The following is a 20191-nucleotide window of genomic DNA, read 5'->3' as shown; positions in this document are numbered from 1 at the left end:
TACATTAGCTTAGGACTTATAAGATTTTAGCATCTAGGTTTACTTTAAGGTGGATGTAAACCCTCCATACACCCAGCGAAGTAAACCGCCTCAGATGATACACTGACACGAAACAAATCTTCCTACATAGGTTTTACATGTATATCTGCTGTCTTCACATGTATATTCTGTTTAGAAAGTTCAGATCGTATTAGAAAAAAATCTCTTCCTGTTTAACACAGAGTGTGATGTCTGGGCATATAGCCAACATAGCAAACATTGCTGATTGGAGAAAAGGCACACACCCTCTCTCCACATAGGCAGAGACTTGCAGAGGTGTTTTGTAACAGGGCCAGCTGCCTGCTAATCTATTTATAGCAACCTCCCCCAACAGAAATTTCAGGCTGCTGATGTGTCCAAATTTGTCAGGAGTTATCTGGCTGATAACAGCGGAATGGGTCAGGAGAGAGCTATGGGACTTGGCTCTTTATAGAGAGATAACAAAATACTGCAGATATATGTGCCCAGCTCAAATTTAATGAATTGGGTTTACATCCACTTTAAGTTGATTGCATTCTCACATTTAAAAACAAACTGATAAAAAAAACTGGAGTTTGTCTTTAAGTTCTCTGCTCTGCTGACTGTCGGTGGCTCTCCTTATTCCCATCAGCAGTTCTCTGCATCAGTACATACATCTAGGATGTGCTGCAATTAGCAGACATCATTGAAAGCCTCTTTGTTAAGCTGCAGGGGTTGCTTGAGAACTTCAGAATGGATTAGCAGCCGTAGAGGGTGGCAGCGATTTGTATATATGCAGAGCCAGTTAATCCTCTGATGATCAACCGCTCGCTTTTCAATTGCGCCTAATGAGAGGACATTTACTTCTGCGGCGTGTTAATGATATCGCAGTTTGCCCAGGTTTTTACCCTTCGCAATAAGGATGAAATTACAGACACTCATAGAATAAATTTGGACTTATGCAGCGCCCATGAAGAGGCTGATTATGCCAGTTTTTAGACCTAGTTTGGTAATACTTCCCATGTGTACGGGGCAAAAGCAACTCTTATGGCTGAATGTTTGATCGGAGAACTTAGCCACATGATAGTCCAACTAGGGGTTGAGGTCAGGACAAATCTTTCTGCACCATATGTGACTGAGAAGTTGTGCTTAACCACTTAAGACCCGGACCATTATGCAGGTAAAGGGCCTGGCCAGTTTTTGCGATTCGGCACTGCGTCGCTTTAACTGATAATTGCGCGGTCGTGCGATGTGGCTCCCAAACAAAATTGGCGTTCTTTTTTTTCCACACAAATAGAGCTTTCTTTTGATGGTATTTGATCACCTCTGCGGTTTTTATTTTTTGCGCTATAAACAAAAATAGAGCGACAATTTTGAAAAAAAAAACAATATTTTTTACTTTTTGCTATAATAAATACCCCCAAAAAAAGATATAAAAAAAACTTTTTTTTCTCAGTTTAGGCCGATGCGTATTCTTCTACATATTTTTGGTAAAAAAAAATGCAATAAGCGTTTAACGATTGGTTTGCGCAACATTTATAATGTTTACAAAATAGGGGATCGTTTTATTGCATTTTTATTAATATATATTTTTTTTAATACTATTGGCGGCGATCAGCGATTTTTTTTTCGTGACTGCGACATTATGGCGGACAAATTGGACAATTTTTACATATTTTGGGGACCATTGACATTTTTACAGCAAAAAATGCTATAAAAATGCATTGTTTACTGTGAAAATGACAATTGCAGTTTGGAAGCTAACCACCTAGAGGGCGCTGTAGGGGTTATGTGTGACCTCATATGTGTTTCTAACTGTAGGGGGCTGGGGCTGGACGTGTAACGTCACTGATCGCCTTTCCCTATATCAGGGAACAGACGATCAGTGACATTGCCACTGTGAAGAACGCGGAAGGTGTGTTTACACACACCTTTCCCCGTTCTTCAGCTCCTGTGACCGATCGCGGGACACCGGCGGCAATCGGGTCCTCCCGCGGCCGTGGTCACGGAGCTTAGGACCCACGGCTGGGCACTTATAGGGGACGTACAGGTACGTGCCTGTGCCCAGCCGTGCCATTCTGTCGACGTAAATGTGCAGGAGGCGGTCCTTAAGTGGTTAAAGACAACTTTCTTTATTTTTAACATTTGGCCAAATGTATGTATCAGAATTTGGTATACTGAAAACTTAGCAGTAGACCTGGTATTAATTATGGGGGAACCCCATGCCATTTGTTTTTAAACTATCCCTGACTCCTTCACTTACATGACTGGGGAGTCTCTTCATCTATACCAGGCCGTTAGGCTCTTTGCACATGTGGCAGGCTGGGTGCAGTGTGTCCCTCCCTGCGTTTTAGTGCGCCCAGGGGAAGGGCTACTGTAGCATCCAGCCATGCTGTCTGCAGCCTGTCATCGTCTATGGCAGGTTGCTGCTGGACAGGGCTGAATGCTTTAACGAGAGGTATTCGCATTTCATGCCCTATATGTTCAGGAACGAATGTCTGGAATGCAGAAGGTTGGGGGTAGCCCCCTGGCAAAACACATTGTCACCATGTTGATAAAGACAAGGGTCTCTTTCCCCTAAGCTTTGGTCTGGTGGCTGGGGGTTCATAAAAGTCCTACTCTTTCACAAAAAAATATATATTGAGGTATAATTAAAAATACAAACACAGTTTGATTGAAAAAAGGACAGTTATTAAAACATGGCCTAACAAGGAAATCTGTCCACCCACACTGTATACTGAAAATGGAGGAATCTCTAAAATAGTGTATGGCCAGCATAACCTGCTCACCTCTGCTTTGTAAACCCCACCTTAGTGAAGTTTGGGTCGCTGGCCTGGAGCAAGCATAGAGATAGGGAATCTTACAGACAACTCAGACCAATTCTGGGCTCATTCTCACAGTCCCAAAGACTCCCATTTTCCTCTCTGATACCCTTCAGCATTATTTATTTATTTAATTTTTGACCTATTCCAGTTGTCTTCAGGCCAGTCACGTAACATGCAGAGTCAGGGCAGGATCTAGCCTATCAAATCTGGGGGTGCAGTTAAAAAATCAGGGGGGGCATATACTCTCCTTTCTTAGTTCCCTACATCTCCATGTTAGTTCCCCCATCACAACAGAGCCCCCCTACTTCATAAATAGCAGCAAATGATGCCATGGATCCTGATCCACCTACGGTGAGGTGGATAGGGGCAGGGCTCTATGTAGCCAAGCCGCCTTGGCTGCACGCTGCCTCCCAGTCTCTCTACTTCCTGATACCAATATCACTGGTCCTGGGGGGGCCTCACTGAAACCTGAAGGGGAAAAGCCCACTCCAGCACCCCCGTAGATCTGGCCCTGTGCGGAGTCCTTTTCCTCTGTTTTCCCCCCAGTGCTAAGTGGTCCTCAGTGTTGCAACTTTGTCATCATGCATCATTGTATTTGATTGCAAGGCACTATGGTGACGCCCTCTCAGGGGGCAGGTCCATGAGGCCCTGAACTCACAGGATGTCCTCAGTCTTTTCGGTTAAATAACATCTGTGAAGACATTCAACGTGGAAGACTGAGGATATCTAGTGATGAGTTTTGTGACCAGAGCTTCCTTTATATTTGTTTTACCTCATTGGGTACCATTTTTTATAATTGCAAACAGTATTTTGTGAAGTGGGGCAGCAATGGCATATTTCTCTCATGGGTTTGTTGCATGTGTGGATGCCTAATTACACCCTCTGAGCTACAGATTTCTACTAGAAAGAACATTTGCAGGTATGTATAATAGGACATGGAAAAGCAAGTAAAAATATGAAAATCACTTAAAAAATTCCCTGAGGTAAATTTAAAACAATAACTGGAAATGTTCACTCGCTGAAAACAGAGTTTAGCTTTGCATTCCAATACGTCTGTTTTATGACTTCACAGAGACCAATCGCTTCTTGTAACATCACTCCAGACCTTTAAAACATATCCCACCAACAAATTGGCCAGAATGGCTGCCAGAGAAGGAAATCAGTGGAGAACACAGGTAGCTAAGTAAATATTAGAAATTCCCCCTTTCATAATCATAACCGGGGGAAAATACGAGGCGAACCTTTGTTTTAACATAACTTTAGAAACAAAAAAGAAATGGTGAAGGAAAGGTGTTGACGTGTAAGTTGAGAAGAGACTTCAGAGATGGTGGCTCGATTAGGCCTCTGGTAGTCGGCTTTCCTTCTCTTAAATTGGTTTGGTGGCACTGTGTAGAACGGACCCCCTGGTACACACACGTCTGTTTTGACATGACACTTCAAAGGTGCGCTGTAGACACCATCCCTGCCTGTGAGCAGCGGGAAACGCCTTTGGAAGAAAACACACTCAAAGCCACAAATTTGCTCTCCAGCAGTGCAAGGTTCTGACACACGCCACCCACCGGGACTTGACGTTTCCAGACAGTATACTTCATTTCACTGCTCTCGCCTTATTCATCCTGGCTCCTGAAGCTTGTATGCTGCTTTCTTTCTTTTTCTTTTTTCTTTTTTTTTTTTTTGGTTTCCGTTTCTTTACTTTTCTATAAGAGGAACTCTGTGAACAGATGGTCTGTTGCTTGTTCTGGTCTTGTGGCATTCTCTTTATTTATTTACTTGTTGTGTTTCTCTAGGAAATCCCAGACGCTCTGTGGGCCAGGATCATCCAGGAGCGACTGTCAAAAGTGGACTGCGTGAAACGAGTAAGCAGACTTCAAAGAGCTGAGAAGGGGTGGGAGGGAGGAAATTAGGGGATGCCAGGTTCATATTTAAGCAATCCATTTAGCACAAAAAAAAGTGTGTTTTTATATGTACAATTCAGTCAAAAGTGAAAATGTTCTATTTAAAGTGGTTGTAAACCTCAGACATGAAATATGAACAGAGCATATCCCTCTAAAACAGAGGTGTCAAACTGTCGGCCCTCAAGCTGTTGCAAGAACTACAAGTCCCATCATACCTTGCATTTTTTAAATTGGTCATTAAAAACGATCGTGTGTAGGCTCCAGAGCATTTTTCGCAACGTGAAAAATGGGCATTACAAATTTAGCACATGCTCTATTTTTTCTCAATGTTTTTCACGTTGTGAAAAATGGTTGTGTGTAGGCTTTAAAGACGGGGGAAAAAAAACACGCATGCTCAGAAGCAAGTTATGAGAAGGGAAATTTGCATAATCAAGCCCAAAGGGTGGTGCCATTAGAATGGCACTTCCCCTTTATAGTGCTGTCGTACGTGTTGTACGTCACCGCTCTTTGCTCGAGCATTTTTTTTACGATTGTGGGTATGCAAGGCAGGATTGACAAGAATCACATCGAGAAAAACTTTGTTTTTTCCATGATATTAAAAACGGTCGTGTGTACGCGGCATCAGCCTTGCAATGCCTCAGGAGAGTTGAAGTTCCGCAACAGCTGGAAGGCCGCCAGTTTGACACCTTTGCTCTATAGCAGGGGTGTCCAAACTTTTTTCAAAGAGGGCCAGATTTGATGAAGTGAACAACGCGCGAGGGACGACCATTTTGCCTGACATTCTTTGAACCATTATAATTAAATGCAAATTAACTAATACACTGCCCAACAAGAATTGTCTTCCTTTGTGGCTGTGTGTGGTAAAGAGTCTAAGGCCCCATACACACGGTCGGACCAAACCGATGTGACTGGTCCGTCGGACCGTTTTCATCGGTTCACCTCTGAAGTGGCCGTACGGCTAGATATGTGTACACACCGTCAGTCCAAAATCCGATCGGGTCAGAACGCGGTGACGTCAAACACACGACGTGCTGAATAAAACGAAGTTCAATGCTTCCAAGCATGCGTCGACTTGATTCTGAGCATGCGCGGGTTTTGAACCGATGCTTTTCTGTACTAACCATCAGTTTGGTCCGATGGGGCAGCGGTCCATTAGTTCGGTTTTGAAGCGTGTTTTAAAATTTTGGACCGAAGGAAAACAGACCGATAGCCTATACACACGGTCGGTTTGGTCCGATGAAAATGAACTTCGGTTCATTCTCATCGGACCAAACCGACCGTGTGTACGGGGCCTAAGGATGAGCTTGGGCCTGTTATTTGGATATTCCGTATTTATCGGCGTATAACACGCACCTTCACTTTAAGAGGGAAGTTTCAGGGAAAAACTAAAATTTTAAATAAAGAACTGTGAAGCAAAATAAGGGTCAGTGCCCATGAATGCAGCGTAATCAGTGCCCATCTGCAGCCTCAACATTGCCATGAATGCAGCCTCACCATTGACATGAATTTAGCCTCTGAATGCAGCCTCATCATTTCCAAGATTACAGTCTTACCAGTGCCATGAATGCGGCCTCACCAGTGCCATGAATGCGGCCTCACCAGTGCCATGAATGCGGCCTCACCAGTGCCATGAATGCGGCCTCACCAGTGCCATGAATGCAGCCTCACCAGTGCCATGAATGCAGCCTCACCAGTGCCATGAATGCAGCCTCACCAGTGCCTTGAATGCAGCCTCACCATTGACATGAATGCAGCCTCTGAATGCGCAGTGATCAGGGATTCGTTGGGGGGGCTACAAAAGAGATATATATCCAAATTACCAGTGGGACACAATTGGCCCCCGTGCTGTACATTGGACATGCCTGCTCTATAGTGTGACCTTGTCTTAATTGAGAGCACTTAGGGGTCAATTTACTAAAGCCAAATAGACTGTGCACTTTGCAAAGTGCAGTTGCACTCTGCAATTGCCGTTGCTCCAAAGCTTAGTAAATGAGGTAATGCGTCACTTTGCAAAGAATACACAATCACGTGCAATAAAAAAACAGCATTTTTGCTTCCACATGATTGGATGATGGAAGTCAGCAGGGCTTCTGCTCATTTATTGAAGTGTATTGTATTGTTTTCAGCCAAGGAAGCTGCCATCTTTGCCTCTGTTTAATCTACAAATGCCATGATTCTGCACATGTGATCAGTTATGACACCAGCCATTGGATGGTTTGACAGTTTGGTTGAGAGCACAACCAATGGGAGTTTTACATTTCCAGCACGTGCCAGGAAATGAAACTGTTAAATGGATGGGTTTACTTCCGCTTTAAGCTCTGGAGCTACTGCTCTTTCAGAGTGCAACTACACTTTGCAAAATGCAAAGTTTATTTGCCTTTAGTAATTCAAACCCCTACGTGTCACTTTTTTCCGCTGCTTCGTTCCTCTGCTATAAGTATAAATCACTTCTGACAAGTTTTTCTGACACCAAGAGAAAAAAAATGGCATGGGTGGGACCTCCAGCTGATTGACAGCCTCAGCTCTGTTCCTGTGTGCTGTGTGAAGGGGGGTGTGTCCCTTACCTCCAGTCAGCTCTCAGAGCTCTCTGAAGAACAATTTGAGGTGCATTACGTATCGGAAGGCCTTTGGCAGGCTGTGAGGAGGCATTATTTCCTTAAAGTGGATGTAAGCCCTGGTTAAAAACAAAAAACAACCCTGCAAGACAAAGGCATAATGAGCTAGTATGCATAGCATACTAGCTCATTATGAATTACTTACCGTAGATCGAAGCCCCCGCAGCCATCCTCGTCTCCCCCTCCAGCCAGCGACATCTATCCCGGGGGGTAAACTTCCCGGTATCGCAGCTCCGGTTATGTGAATGGCCAGAACCGCAATGACGTCACTCCCACGCATGCGCACTGGAGCTGGCGGTAACAGCACGCTGACTGAAGCAACGGCACATAGGTGCCATTGTTTCAGTTTGCCCCAGTACACATGTGCTGATAAAATCGGCACATGCAAGGGACAGGGGATATCTCCTAAACTGTGCAGGTTTAGGAGATATCCTGGGTAGCTACAGGTAAGCCCTAACTACTTGCCGACCAGCCACCGCAGTTCTACGGCGGCAGGTCGGCTCTCCTGCGCAAGAGCCCATAGTATACTGTCGGCTCTCTAAGCGGCCACCCACAATTGCTCGTTACAGAGCGAGGACCGGGAGCTGTGTGTGTGTAAACACATAGCTCCCGGTCCTGTCAGGGGATACAATGTATGAACAGCGATCAGTCATTTCCCCTAGTGAGGCCTACAGTTAGAACACACCCAGGGAACATACTTAACCCCTTTCCTGCCCCCTAGTGTTAACCCCTTCCCTGCCAGTGGCATTTTTATAGTAATCCAATGCATTTTTATAGCACTGATCGCTATAAAAATGCCAATGGTCCCAAAAATGTGTCCGAAGTGTCCGCAATAATGTCGCAGTACCGAAAAAAAATCACTGTTTGCCGCCATTACTAGTAAAAAAAAAAAATATTAATAAAAATGCCATAAAACTAACCCCCATGTTGATGGGGACAAGGGCCTCTTTATGACAACCCTGGCCGTTGGTTGTCGGGGTCTGCGGGCGGGGGATTATTGGAATACGGGAGCCCCCTTTAATAAGGGGGCCCCCAGATCCCGGCTCCCCACCCTATGTGAATGAGTATGGGGTACATCGTACCCCTAGCCATTCGCTGGGGGCAAAAAGTGTCAAGAAAAAAAAACACTAGACAGGTTTTTAAAACTATTTATTAGGTAGCTCCGGGGGTCTTCTTCAGACTTCTCCGCTCTCTGGTTCTTTCTGCCGTGCTCCTCCGCTATCTTCTTCTAGCTGTTTTGCCAGCGATGGCCCGGTCTTCTCCCTAGGCATGGGGCGTGGTCACCAGGTGATATCACCTAGTGACCCGGCCCCTTATGTCATCACCACCCGGAACATGATGGGACTGTGACGTCATAAGAGGCCTATATAAATCGTTGCGTACCACGCACCAGGCATTACAGCGGAAGAGATCGTCGAGTCAAAATCGAAGAAGAGAAAAGGGAAGAAGGTGACGCAGAAGACCGGGCCGCCGCTAGTAAAAGAGCTGGAAGAAGATAGCGGAGATGCCCGGCAGAAGGCAGAAAGAACCGGAGAGCGGGAAAAGAGAGCGGAGAAGTCGGAAGAAGACCCTCGAAGTTGGAAGAAGGGAGAAGACCGGGCCACCGCTAGTAAAAGAGCTGGAAGAAGATAGCGGAGGAGCCTGGCAGAAAGAACCAGAGAGCGGAGAAGTCGAAAAAATACACCCGAAGTCGGAAGAAGACCCCCGGAGCTGCCTAATAAATTACTTTAAAAACCCGTCTAGTGTTTTTTTTTTTTACACTTTTCCCCCCCAGGTGAATGGGTACGATGTACCCCATACTCAATCACATAGGGTGGGGGGCCGGGATCTGGAGGCCCCCTTATTAAAGGGGGCTCCCGGATTTCGATAAGCCCCCCGCCCGCAGACCCCGATGACCAACGGCCAGGGTTGTCGGGAAAAGGCCCTTGTCCCTATCAACATGATCAACAAGGTGCTTTGGGGTTGGGGCGCCCCCCCTACCCCAAAGCACCTACCCCCCATGTTGAGGGCATGCGACCTGGTACGGTTCAGGAGGGGTGGTGCTCGCTCGTCCCCACCCCCTTTCCTGACCGGCCGGGTTGCGTGCTCGGATAAGGGTCTAGTATGGATTTTGGGCGTATGGGTTTCCCCTTCAAATCCAGACCTAAGGGCCTGGTATGCTCTTGGAGGGGGAACCCATGCCGGTTTTTTATTTAAAATTTAGCTGGAGTTCCCCCTCCTGGAGGCGACTTCAAGTCGCGTTGTAAGTCGCCCCCAGTCGCGCTGTGATTCACGCTCAAGTCGTGTCTAAGTCGCCTCGCAAAGTCGTGCTAAAAGTCGTGTTGCCCCTGTGTGAACCGGCTCTTAAGGCCATGTGTTTTGTAAATTAAAGCCTGCTTATATTAAATAATGTATGGGGGCCTACATATCATTTTGTTTACATTTGTATCCCAAACATCCACTATATGTGTCTTAGGCACCCTGTGAGCTCTTAAAAGAGTTCCTTCTAGTGCTGACAGCATTAAATATGATCTTAAATGTAGGACCACACACCCTAGAAGAAGTAACCTGTTTCAGGAGCACCAAAAGCGCTCCTATATAAACAATCCTGCTGCTTTGTTCATATTTATACAGAATTTATAAAGGCTGATAGCAGCACATGTGCTCCCTTGCTGGCTCTGAAATCGCACAATATTTTTTCGAGTTCAGCATCTTTGCCTATCTTGATTGGCTAACCCAAGATGAACTCTTGAGCATGTGTACGGGAATCATAGCATTACAGAAGTGAGAATCTTCCAGTTTACAAGTTTATATGGACAATGTTACACTTTATAGTGTCAATTAACCCACATCATAAAAAGCGATGAATAAATGGTGTATTACATGCTGTTCATACTCACTCAGTCACTATGGGATTAATTTTCTGTATTCTGCAAAAAAAAATGGTTGATTCTGCTGTTTTCTATCTACCCCTTCTGTCCATGTCTCCACTGCAATTGGGGATTTTGCAGAGCAGTGTTGGCAGGTACTGCACAGTCTCAGTTTTCAGTGTATTTTCTACCCTGAATATTTCCTCCCTATCACGCCTGAGCAGCCCATGTGACTATAGAGTAACACATGTGGGCATATACACAATGATAAATGACAGCCCACTCATTCTTTCCTCCTCCATACCCACTAAAGAATCAAACACAATGTGGGCAGGATAGTACAACTTGATTGATGAAGGTTTCACCTCCCTCTTATTCTAAGACATTAGCTGTGACACAGCCTGTGACGGTCAGAAATCCACCCACACCATGATATTGCCAAAAAATTATAAAGATTTGATTTTCAATATAAATTTGTATGATGATGTAAAACAATTCATTGATATTATTTATTTTTACTCTGTATTTCATAGGCTTGTTTTTTTTAATGTGTAACCAGCAGCAGAGGACTAGAAGCTCCTCATACCACTGTTTCCCTGCAGACAGGCTGGGAAAGATCTGTGTCATAAGACAGCTGTATATCTATTAGTAAAGAAAGTACAGATTGTTTTAATTAAAAAAAATGACTATTTTAGTACAGCTTTTGGATACAAAACAGTTAACTTTTTCTTGTCATTTCTAAAATATAATAACATTTTTAGTGGAAGAAAATAATTACTGTGCCATCATCTATATACAGAAAGAGAAGAGAAAATGTAAATTAAAGCAGTTATAAACCCCCGTGAAAAAACAAAACAAAAAACCTGCAACACAAAGGCATAATGAGCTAATATGCATCACATACTAGCTCATTATGAAATACTTACATTAGAAGAAGCCCCGCAGCAGCGCCCGCACGCTGCTGATACAGCCAACATCTTCCCTGGTATTTTTCCGGGTTTGCGGGCTCTGGCGCTGTGATTGGCCAGAGCTGCAATGACGTCACTCCTGCGCATGTGTGCGGAGCCACTGGTCAGGGCACAGGCAGCCGTTCCTTCAGAGCGCATACGCCAATGACGTAATCAGCGCAGTATACAGTAATATCTCCTAAATGGTGCAAGTTTAGGAGAGATTTACAGTACCTATAGGTAAGCCTTAATATAGGCTTACCTATAGGTACAAACAAACAAGGGGAGTTTACTTCCTCTTCAAATAGTGTGTGTTCAGTATCGCTTTATTCTGATGTTCTAACTTTAGCAATTTTTTAGTGCTTTATGCAACGCATAACTGGCTGACTTTGCTTGCTGCCTCCAGCTGCTCTTTAATTATGGTTACTGGACCTCTTGAAGTGTTAGGCCCCTTTCACACGGGCGCCTCCGCTAAGCGGAATCCGCTTGCTCAGCAGGGGATCTATCCGTTGATCCTTGCTGAGCAGGCAGATGACAGGTCCGTGTCCGCTTCGCTATGCAGAGCAGACATGGACACAGTCCCGCTTTCCTCTATGAGGCAATCAGATGGAAATGGAACGGCTGTTCGTTTCCATCCAAAGCCACCCGATCCACTGGAGGGATGGGGAATAGGACTACAATCCATCTGTTTTTGGTGGACAAGATTGGGTGAGATGGCAGCTGGTGTCAGCTGGTGTGCAGTCTCCATACAGGAGATTGAATGGTTCGATCTGGTCCGCCTGATCGGACAGCCTGTGTGGAAGGGGCCTTAGTCTAAATCTGGTCATACGCTTATCAAAATTTGTCATAATGGACATGGACATGTTTTATCAATAACCTCCAGACACTTATTGAAATATTGCGACAGCAGTGGGTAACGCTATCAGATTAAAATGGGAGGGGCAATTTCTCCATCCACCTTGTTGTGTGGATAGAGGAATCCGTTAGTTCTTGTTCATGTTATTTTTTTTTTGTTTTAGTTGAATGAACAGTGTATGGCCAGCTTTACAGCCTGCTGTCTGCCCAGGGATGAAGACAATATAGTATTGGGCACAGGCTGCTGTAGCAGAGTAGAAGCTGATGGTAAAGCTTGCATATGCTAATTGCAGAGAACAGGCAAGATCAAAGGCAGTACAAGGAGAGCTTTGTTGATTGCCTGGGGCAGGTGGCACACATTAAAAGAACGCAAAGCAGACAGAGCACAAAACTGCGAACGTCAACATATCTGTGTCTTTCTAGTACGTATGCCCCATATTATGAACCATTAGTTATCTTGTCACCTGATACTTAGTGTTAAAGCACTTTATATACATGAACCAAGGCTCTCTCAACATAATCAGAGGCCTAAATCAGTGTTAATTTACTGCATGGTGTCAGCTTCTGGTGTTGGTTAGGCAGTAACAGCTTTGGTTTGCCTAACAACATAATACTAGCTCCCGCTGTCAGTGAAGGTGTATTTCGAGAGGATATCATTCCTTTCTCTTGTGCTTGTGTAAGATTAAATAAGTAAACGTGAGGCCATTGACAGTTCGATCAAAGCAAGCAATGCTCTAGACTGCAAGCACTGCTTGCCATTATCGGGTAGATTCTGTAATCCTAGAGTATATATAAAGAAAATAATAACCTCACGCTAATTAATAAAGACTGCAGCACTTTTTCTACTGCCTAAATACAAGAGAATACATGAAAATAACACCAAAAGATTGCGAAAAAAATGCATCAAAATATACTGTGACCCAGCACTGAATACTTCAGCATGTGAAGAAACATCAATAAAAATCAAAAATAGATTCCACAAATCAAGTGTCCATGTGTATCCTTTTAGGATGTGTGTTCATATCTTGTTCCAGCAAAGTATTATACTGTGCACCGCTCCTTGTGACAAATCAATGGAAGGAGACGGGAGCTGTGACGCAACTATTATCTTGTTTCCACTGAACGGAGCGGTTCGGGTCAGTAAATTTGGAGCGGTTAGAATGGGACCGGTCTATTCTCATGAGCGTTTCCACTGCAAATCGGACCGTCAGGGACCATTCAGGGTTTAGAAAAAATGCCTAGCGCGTCTAACAATCAGTGGAATGTATTGTATCTCCGCCCTAATGGAACCGTTCCATTTTCTATGGCCCCACATCTGAAGCAGGACCCAGAATGGTCCGGTACGGTTCGGTTTAATGGCACACTTTCATAATGGAAACACCAAAAAATAGCGTACCGTACCGAACCGTACCGAACCGATCCGCTCAGTGGAAACAAGGCATTAGATCCAGATCTGTTGGTGATCCCGAGGACGAATCATCCTCGCTCGTTTGATTTTACTTTGATGTAAGTGCATATTTTAGCCCAATAAATTCCCTATATTTTAAACATTGCGCGACAACCCTTCCCTCTGTTTTTAATCCAACACATATACCGAGTGCCAGGTGCGGAAGGGCACTGTGGGCTTTTGGATCCATCCACCACGGAGGTCGGAATATCCACTAGACGAGGCTGTATACAAGATAATTGTTTACTTCATGATCTCTTATAACATAGAGAGCATGTGAATCTGGTAAGAGGCACTTTTAATCACTATATTGGTAGCACACGGATTGTAATCCTAGTGTGCCAAAACGAGAACCTTAAGCAGTTGGACGGGAGATTATGCAACAATCTTCTGAATGCGTTCCAATACTTTTTTATTTTATGGAATACAGTAAATCTGAAGTACAACGCGTGCTCCTCTGTTAGCAATGGGCAGTGATGGCCACAGGTATTGGCATTTTCTAAAGTTGAGGAGGATGGGCAGATCTGGGAAAGAACTTTCCATCTTTGGCCAGTCTGTGAAGCTTTGGGTGCATATATCAGCAGTGTCCTCACCTAAAAATTCTTCTTAGTGCCCAATGATACAGTAAGGCTCTATACATGTTATTTATGTCAGCCAAGTGCTTCCCAGGTGGAAAAGACTAATGCTGCGTACACACGATCGAACATTCCAACCACAAAACTGTGGATTTTTTTCAGACGGAATGTCGGAAATTCCGAACGTCAAGAACGTCACATAAAACATGCGACATGTGACACATCTTATAAGCATAAATATGGCAAGGGTCCATGGACCCAATGAGTGAAAACACAAGAGGTGTTTGTAATGGAGTCCAGATTTTCCAATATTTCACTTCCTGTTTTTAGTGTCATACGGTAGTTAGTTTCTCCATTTGCTTGATCTCTGAAATTTAGGCGAGCCACTGCATCTTGTCAGGTGGGTTAGAGATCTTTCACAGTGCAGGTATCGCTGCATTGGGGAGATGCTTGAGTAGTGAATTTTGGTATTGCTTATTTGAAAACAGTGTGTTAGGCCCCTTTCACACTTGTGTGACTTGCCCTGCTGCTTGGGACTGTAAAGTCGCATGACAAGTCATACCCTATGATTTCCAATGAGTACCATTCATATCGGTGCGACTTTGGTGCGAATTTGATGCGATTCGAGATCCATAGACCTCAAGATTACACAGGCATTACTTCAAGTCGCTGCAAATATTGTGGCGCTATCAGGCGACTTTCATGTCACACAAGTGTGAAAGGGGCCTCAAGCAGCAGAAAAGCCGATGGGTTTCCTCCAAGAGACACACCCGTGATAGTTTTACTTTCAATATTTTTTTTATTGAGAATACTACAGAATACAGAGTATCAAAAAGAACAAAGGCCAGAGCCCAGCCACAGCATAAGAACATAATAATATAATAAACTTATAGGCCCAGATCCACGAAGAACTTACCGCGGGGTATCTATTGATACGCCGCGTAAGTTCTACGATGCGCCGGCGTATCTTTGTTTTGTAGTCACAAAACAAGATACGCCAGAATGTAGGCTAGATCCGACTGACGTACGTCTTAGTACGCCGTCGGATCTTAGGTGCATGTTTCCGCTGGCCGCTAGGTGGCGCTTCCGTTGAGTTCCGCGTAGAGTATGCAAATTAACTAGATACGCAGATTCTCAAACGTACGTCCGCCCGTCGCTTTTTTTTACATCGTTTGCGTAAGGCTTTTTCCGGCGTATAGTTACCCCTGCTCTATGAGGCGTATGCAATGTTAAGTATGGACGTCGGGCCAGCGTAATATTTTTTACGTTTTACGTCGTTTGCGTAAAACGTTCGCAAATAGGGCTTTGCGTAAATTACGTTCACGTCGTCTAGGCATTGAGTGGGCGTAATTTAATTTGAAAATTCGACGTGATACTGAGCATGCGCGCGCATGCGCCGTTCGAAAAAAGCGTCATTTACGTAGGGTCATCCTTAGTTTACATAAAACACGCCCCCCCTGTCCCTCATTTGATTTAGGCGCGCTTACGCCGGCACATTTACGCTACGCCGCCGTAACTTTAGACGCAAGTGCTTTGTGAATACAGCACTTGCCTCTCAAAGTTGCGGCGGTGTAGCGTAACTACGATACGCTACGCCCATTTAAATTTACGCCTATCTACGTGGATCTGGCCCTTAGATTCTAAACTCTAACAATCAGGGCTCTCTGATTTCTCCTGTTGAATTGTGTTGTAACTGAACTGTTTGCCCTAACATTGTAAAGCGCTTCCCAAACTGTTGGCGCTTTATAATTCCTGTATAATAATAATAATAATAATAATAATAATAAATTGTACAAATTAAGAAATAAGAAATTAGGCTACACATGATAAAGGTTGTGCCATATAGTGCTTACAATCAGCAATAAATCAAGGGAATACCCAAACATTCCCAGAGGCCAGTGGAGCCCAATAAGAAAATATACAAACCGGGAAAAAAACTCAGGTTTGGCACTCCACATAGCACATAAAAGGGAAAGGTAAGACCCCAGCCGGGGGAGCAAAGAAAGAAGGAAGAGGAGAAAGAGAGCCATGATAGTTTTGACTGTCTGCTCCACCAAAGTCCAGAACTCTTTCAATTTGGGACACGCCCAGAAAATATGAAGCAGGGTCTCCTCTGATATCAGACACCTCCTGCCTGTTCTTTCTAATGGCTTTGCTGAGTGGACCTTACCAATCAGTAGGAAGTCAACTCAGAAGATTTTGAAAGCATGGTGTATTAAGCATCCAGCCCTCATGTGTATGAGTAGTTAGTAGGTAACCTTCTTCAATATGGCAGGTAGAGCTTACATTGGTGGACAATAATAGCCCCATTGTGAACTCTTTGATCTTTCCTCTTGTATAGGGTGACCAGACATCCCCGGGTTTCCGGGGACAGTCCCTGGATTGAGGACACTGTCCCCGGACCAAGTCTGTCCCTGGTTTTGTCCCCGGATTGGATTTAAACAGGGGCTGGGGCAATTTTAAAGACAGTCAGTGCAGAGTTAAAAAAATAATTCTGAATTGTACACCCCCGCTCTGCCGCTCCTACTAGCTTAGGGGGGTATATTTTTTCCATTATCTGTGCCCCTTCCTGATGATCATGTGCTGGTCTGAGTGGAGGGAATATGTCTTCAGTTTTTGGTGCATGCCCATTCAGCTGCGCTCGCATGTTCTTCTGCCTTGGCTCAAGTCCCGGCCAGCCGCCTGCCTGTTTATCTCCTTGCCTTCCCTGGCGGAGTGATCTTCCTCCACTCCCTACCCAGTAGTAGCCGGGCCCGGAGAGTGAGACTTGACAGGCTGTGAGCCGGTGGGCAGAGAGTCACTGATTGCCACCAATACTAGTAAAAAAAAAATGGCCCTGGATTTGATTTTAAAAATCTGGTGACCTTAGCTTACATTGGTGGACAATCTTATCCCCATTGTGAACTCTTTGATCTTTCCTCTTGCACCTCTTTAGAGCAGACCACAATATGAAGCAATCCTTATGTCATGTCTTAGGACTGTGATATTATTAACCTTTCAAGTAAGGTGTTGAATAATATGTACTTGTTTTAGCTTTGCCGGCTAGGCAGATGAGATACGTACATGCGGTCATGTTTAGAACTAGGGTGATTCTGAGCCGCAGTCCAGAGTTTTCTGACTTCCTGATTCTGCACACAACCATGCTCTTTGAATGGCTAATGCCCCATACACACGATCGACTTTCCCCATCAGAATAAACTCTGATGGGTTTTTCCGACGGAATTCCGCTCAAGATGCCTTGCATACACACGGACACACCAAATTCCGACTGTCGAAAATGAGGTGACATACAACACTACGACGAGCCTAGAATAATGAAGTTCAATTCTTCCAAGCATGCGTCAAATTGTTTCCAAGCATGCATGTTTTTTTTTCTCGTCGGAATTCCATACAGATGAAAGAAAAAAGAGAACATGTTCTCTTTCTAAGTCCGTCGGAATTTCCAACGGAAAAAGTCAGATGGGGCATTGACGGCCGGCTATGACGCGTCATGCTTCCCGAAAATAGCCGAAATAGGACTTGGCTCTTCACGGCGCCTGCGCAGTCAGCTCCTAGTCTGTGCACAGCCGCCGTATAGCGCCGTGAAGAAGCGAGACCTACTCCGGCTATTTTCGGGAAGCGTGACGTGCCATAGCCGGCCGTCAATCATCTTCCCTCTGCATAGGAACGCCCATTCCCCGCGGGGAGTCTGAAACTTCACTACGGGATTAAACTGTGAGTACGGCACCAAAAAAATAAATAAAGGCATACTGTAGCTCACGCTAGTATGCTGCATTTGATGGTAGAAACTTGTTTCTTAGGGTGAACCACCGCTTTAAAGCTGAAAGTATAACTAAAGGCAAAACTTTTTAAAAGTTTTGGATAGAGTGGAGAGGGATTAGAACAACTGTCAGATTTTTATTGCTGTCTTTACCCCCTTCACCCTCTCTATGTCTCCTGTTTGCCACTATCTTTAAAAGTAAAAGAAAATCCCACATTTTGGTAACAGTGATAGAGGGGAAATCTTCAAAAAGGAAATACCAGGGTTTTCCTCACTTAGGAGTAATTTCCTCTCACTTCCTGTGTTGACTATTGGACAAGAAGTGAAGGAAAATCAATGGGAGATGGGTTATAACCCTCCTTTGCTCTATGCAAAATGTAAAAAACTGGTAACCGTTCCAGAAGCAGTTAAGCAAAAGTTCCACTTTTGGAACTCCGCTTTAAGTTTTTGACAGATAAAGTAGATATTTGTAGCTTTATTCCTTTCGCTTTTAGTTTAGTCTATTATTACTTATGAAAAAAATGTATTTGAAACCCAAAGCTGGCCAAAGATGGTGTGAACTTCTTTCCTGCAACCACAGGTCAAGGTTGATGGGGGAATACCTCTGGGGGGGGGGGGGGGGGGGAGTCATCCTGATCAGGAGTACACACAGTAATTATTTTATTTTAACTGGCTGAGATTTGAATCGTCTGTGGTCGGCTTTTTTTAAAAGTCACCAGCTACAAACCACTGTAGCTGCTGACTTCCAATAGGGACACTTAGCTGTCCAGGGAGCCCGCAATGTGGGCCTCCCGAGGCCGATCTGTCCGCCATTCCAAATAAGGGAAACCGGCAGTGGCTTCACTGCCGGGTGCCGACTGCGCATGCGCAAGTTCCACATCACTTTGTGAATGGCCGACACACACAGGTCCCAGAAGACAACATGGGAAGCTTGCTGAAGAGGAGGATGTGACGTCATGGGCCGCGGCCCGTCTGAATCAGAAGTAAACTTGTACTTCAAAAATAAGGTACAATGAAAAAAATAAAATCAATATCCAAAACAAATGGTGGAGAGGTGGTCTTTCGTTTTAGGACCACCTCTCAAAAGTGGGTGGAACTCCGCTTTAGGTGTCACGTTTAATAGTTGCTGTCTTTTCAACTGCTTCATCTCACATTCTATTTACATTCCACTTACACAAAGTTTGGCGCTGTAAAACAGCACTGAGTAAAGAAATGATAGAAGTTCTCAGATGTCATGGGGCTCCCAGCTCTGTCTCTCAGCTCAGACAATGCCTCAGAGGACAGCCCCAGGCGATGCCCCATTATAATAATAATAATATAACACAGAATATTCGTACGTAAACCCAATCATAACTGGTTCTCTTTAAAGACCATAAATGATGTTTGCACTTGTAGTAATTCTATAAAGTCCAGTTCCTTATTTGGTACAGGAACGGTTAAACTTTATATGCCATTTTTTTTCCTCCTGCCCTCGTAATCTCTTGTAATCAGCACGTTGTGATCCAGAACTAAAAAGCCTGGACAGGAAGAAATAAATGAGGAAAGGGATTAGTTGCACTCGACTGCCGTAACATGTATGCTGTAATCAATAATGCAGCTCCTCCCTTTGAACTTACACGGTAGAATTAAGGTTTTTGCAATGCAAAACGCTGCACTTCAATTATTTGTGTCTGCTGAGCACCCCTTACCGCTCTGTCAGCCCAAGATGTTTCATTTTTATTATTGCTACAGTAATCCATAATAATAATTGTAGGCCTTATTTTTTAATGTAGCACAACCATTCAGTGCCATTTTATACAATGGGAAATCATGTGTGTACTTAGGAGGCAATGGCAGTACCACCAGTTCTTAAAGAGAGCCTGTCATAGCTCACAACGTGCAAAGACCCCATTGTGCCTGCAAGTATATTGTTCATTCTCAAATTGTTTTTGGTGCACCTAGAATGACTCAGGGCAGAATTGTATTTTCCATGATGGGTCGGTGCCTAGAGCAGCAGAGTTAGAAGTTGCAGTACTAATTCTGAATATGTACAAGTTGTGGTGATATCCATATCAATGTACCCTCGACAACAGCTTTGGAGGCCATACCCAGATCCTGCTGAACTGTAAGATTATGGGGCTAGCCTGGAATGCAACCTTCAGGCACTGGGCTATGTATTGTGGTGCTTTACAGACCTTTGTGTAGTGTAATTTAGCCGCAGAACTCTCACCAGGTATAGAGCGGTGGCACAACCTCTAGTGTGATCAAATCTCTGATGACTCATGTAGTAAGGCCGGTCAGGCTGAAGCACCATCACCACCATTTTACCACGTCATAAAAACCTGGTTGTTTTTTTTTCTGGACATGCTTTGTTTATCGCAATTCCCTTTACCTGAAGTCAAGGGTTTGGTATACTAGATCTAAAGCCTCGTACACACGGCCGGTTT

The 20191-nt window shown here is 44.4% G+C and overlaps 1 protein-coding gene across 1 annotated transcript in view; it reads left to right on the top strand.

Moving 5' to 3' along the window:
* The window catches only part of AK8 (adenylate kinase 8), a 181588-nt gene that overhangs the window by 44152 nt on the left and 117245 nt on the right, over nucleotides 1-20191 (top strand). The window contains exon 5 of the mRNA XM_040324427.1: nucleotides 4610-4678. Within this exon, the coding sequence (XP_040180361.1) occupies nucleotides 4610-4678 (69 nt within the window). The remainder of the gene's footprint in view (nucleotides 1-4609; nucleotides 4679-20191) is intronic.

This window comes from Rana temporaria, chromosome 9, assembly GCF_905171775.1.
Source record: "Rana temporaria chromosome 9, aRanTem1.1, whole genome shotgun sequence".
Lineage (NCBI taxonomy): Eukaryota > Metazoa > Chordata > Amphibia > Anura > Ranidae > Rana > Rana temporaria.
This window is presented reverse-complemented; position numbering and strand designations above follow the sequence as displayed.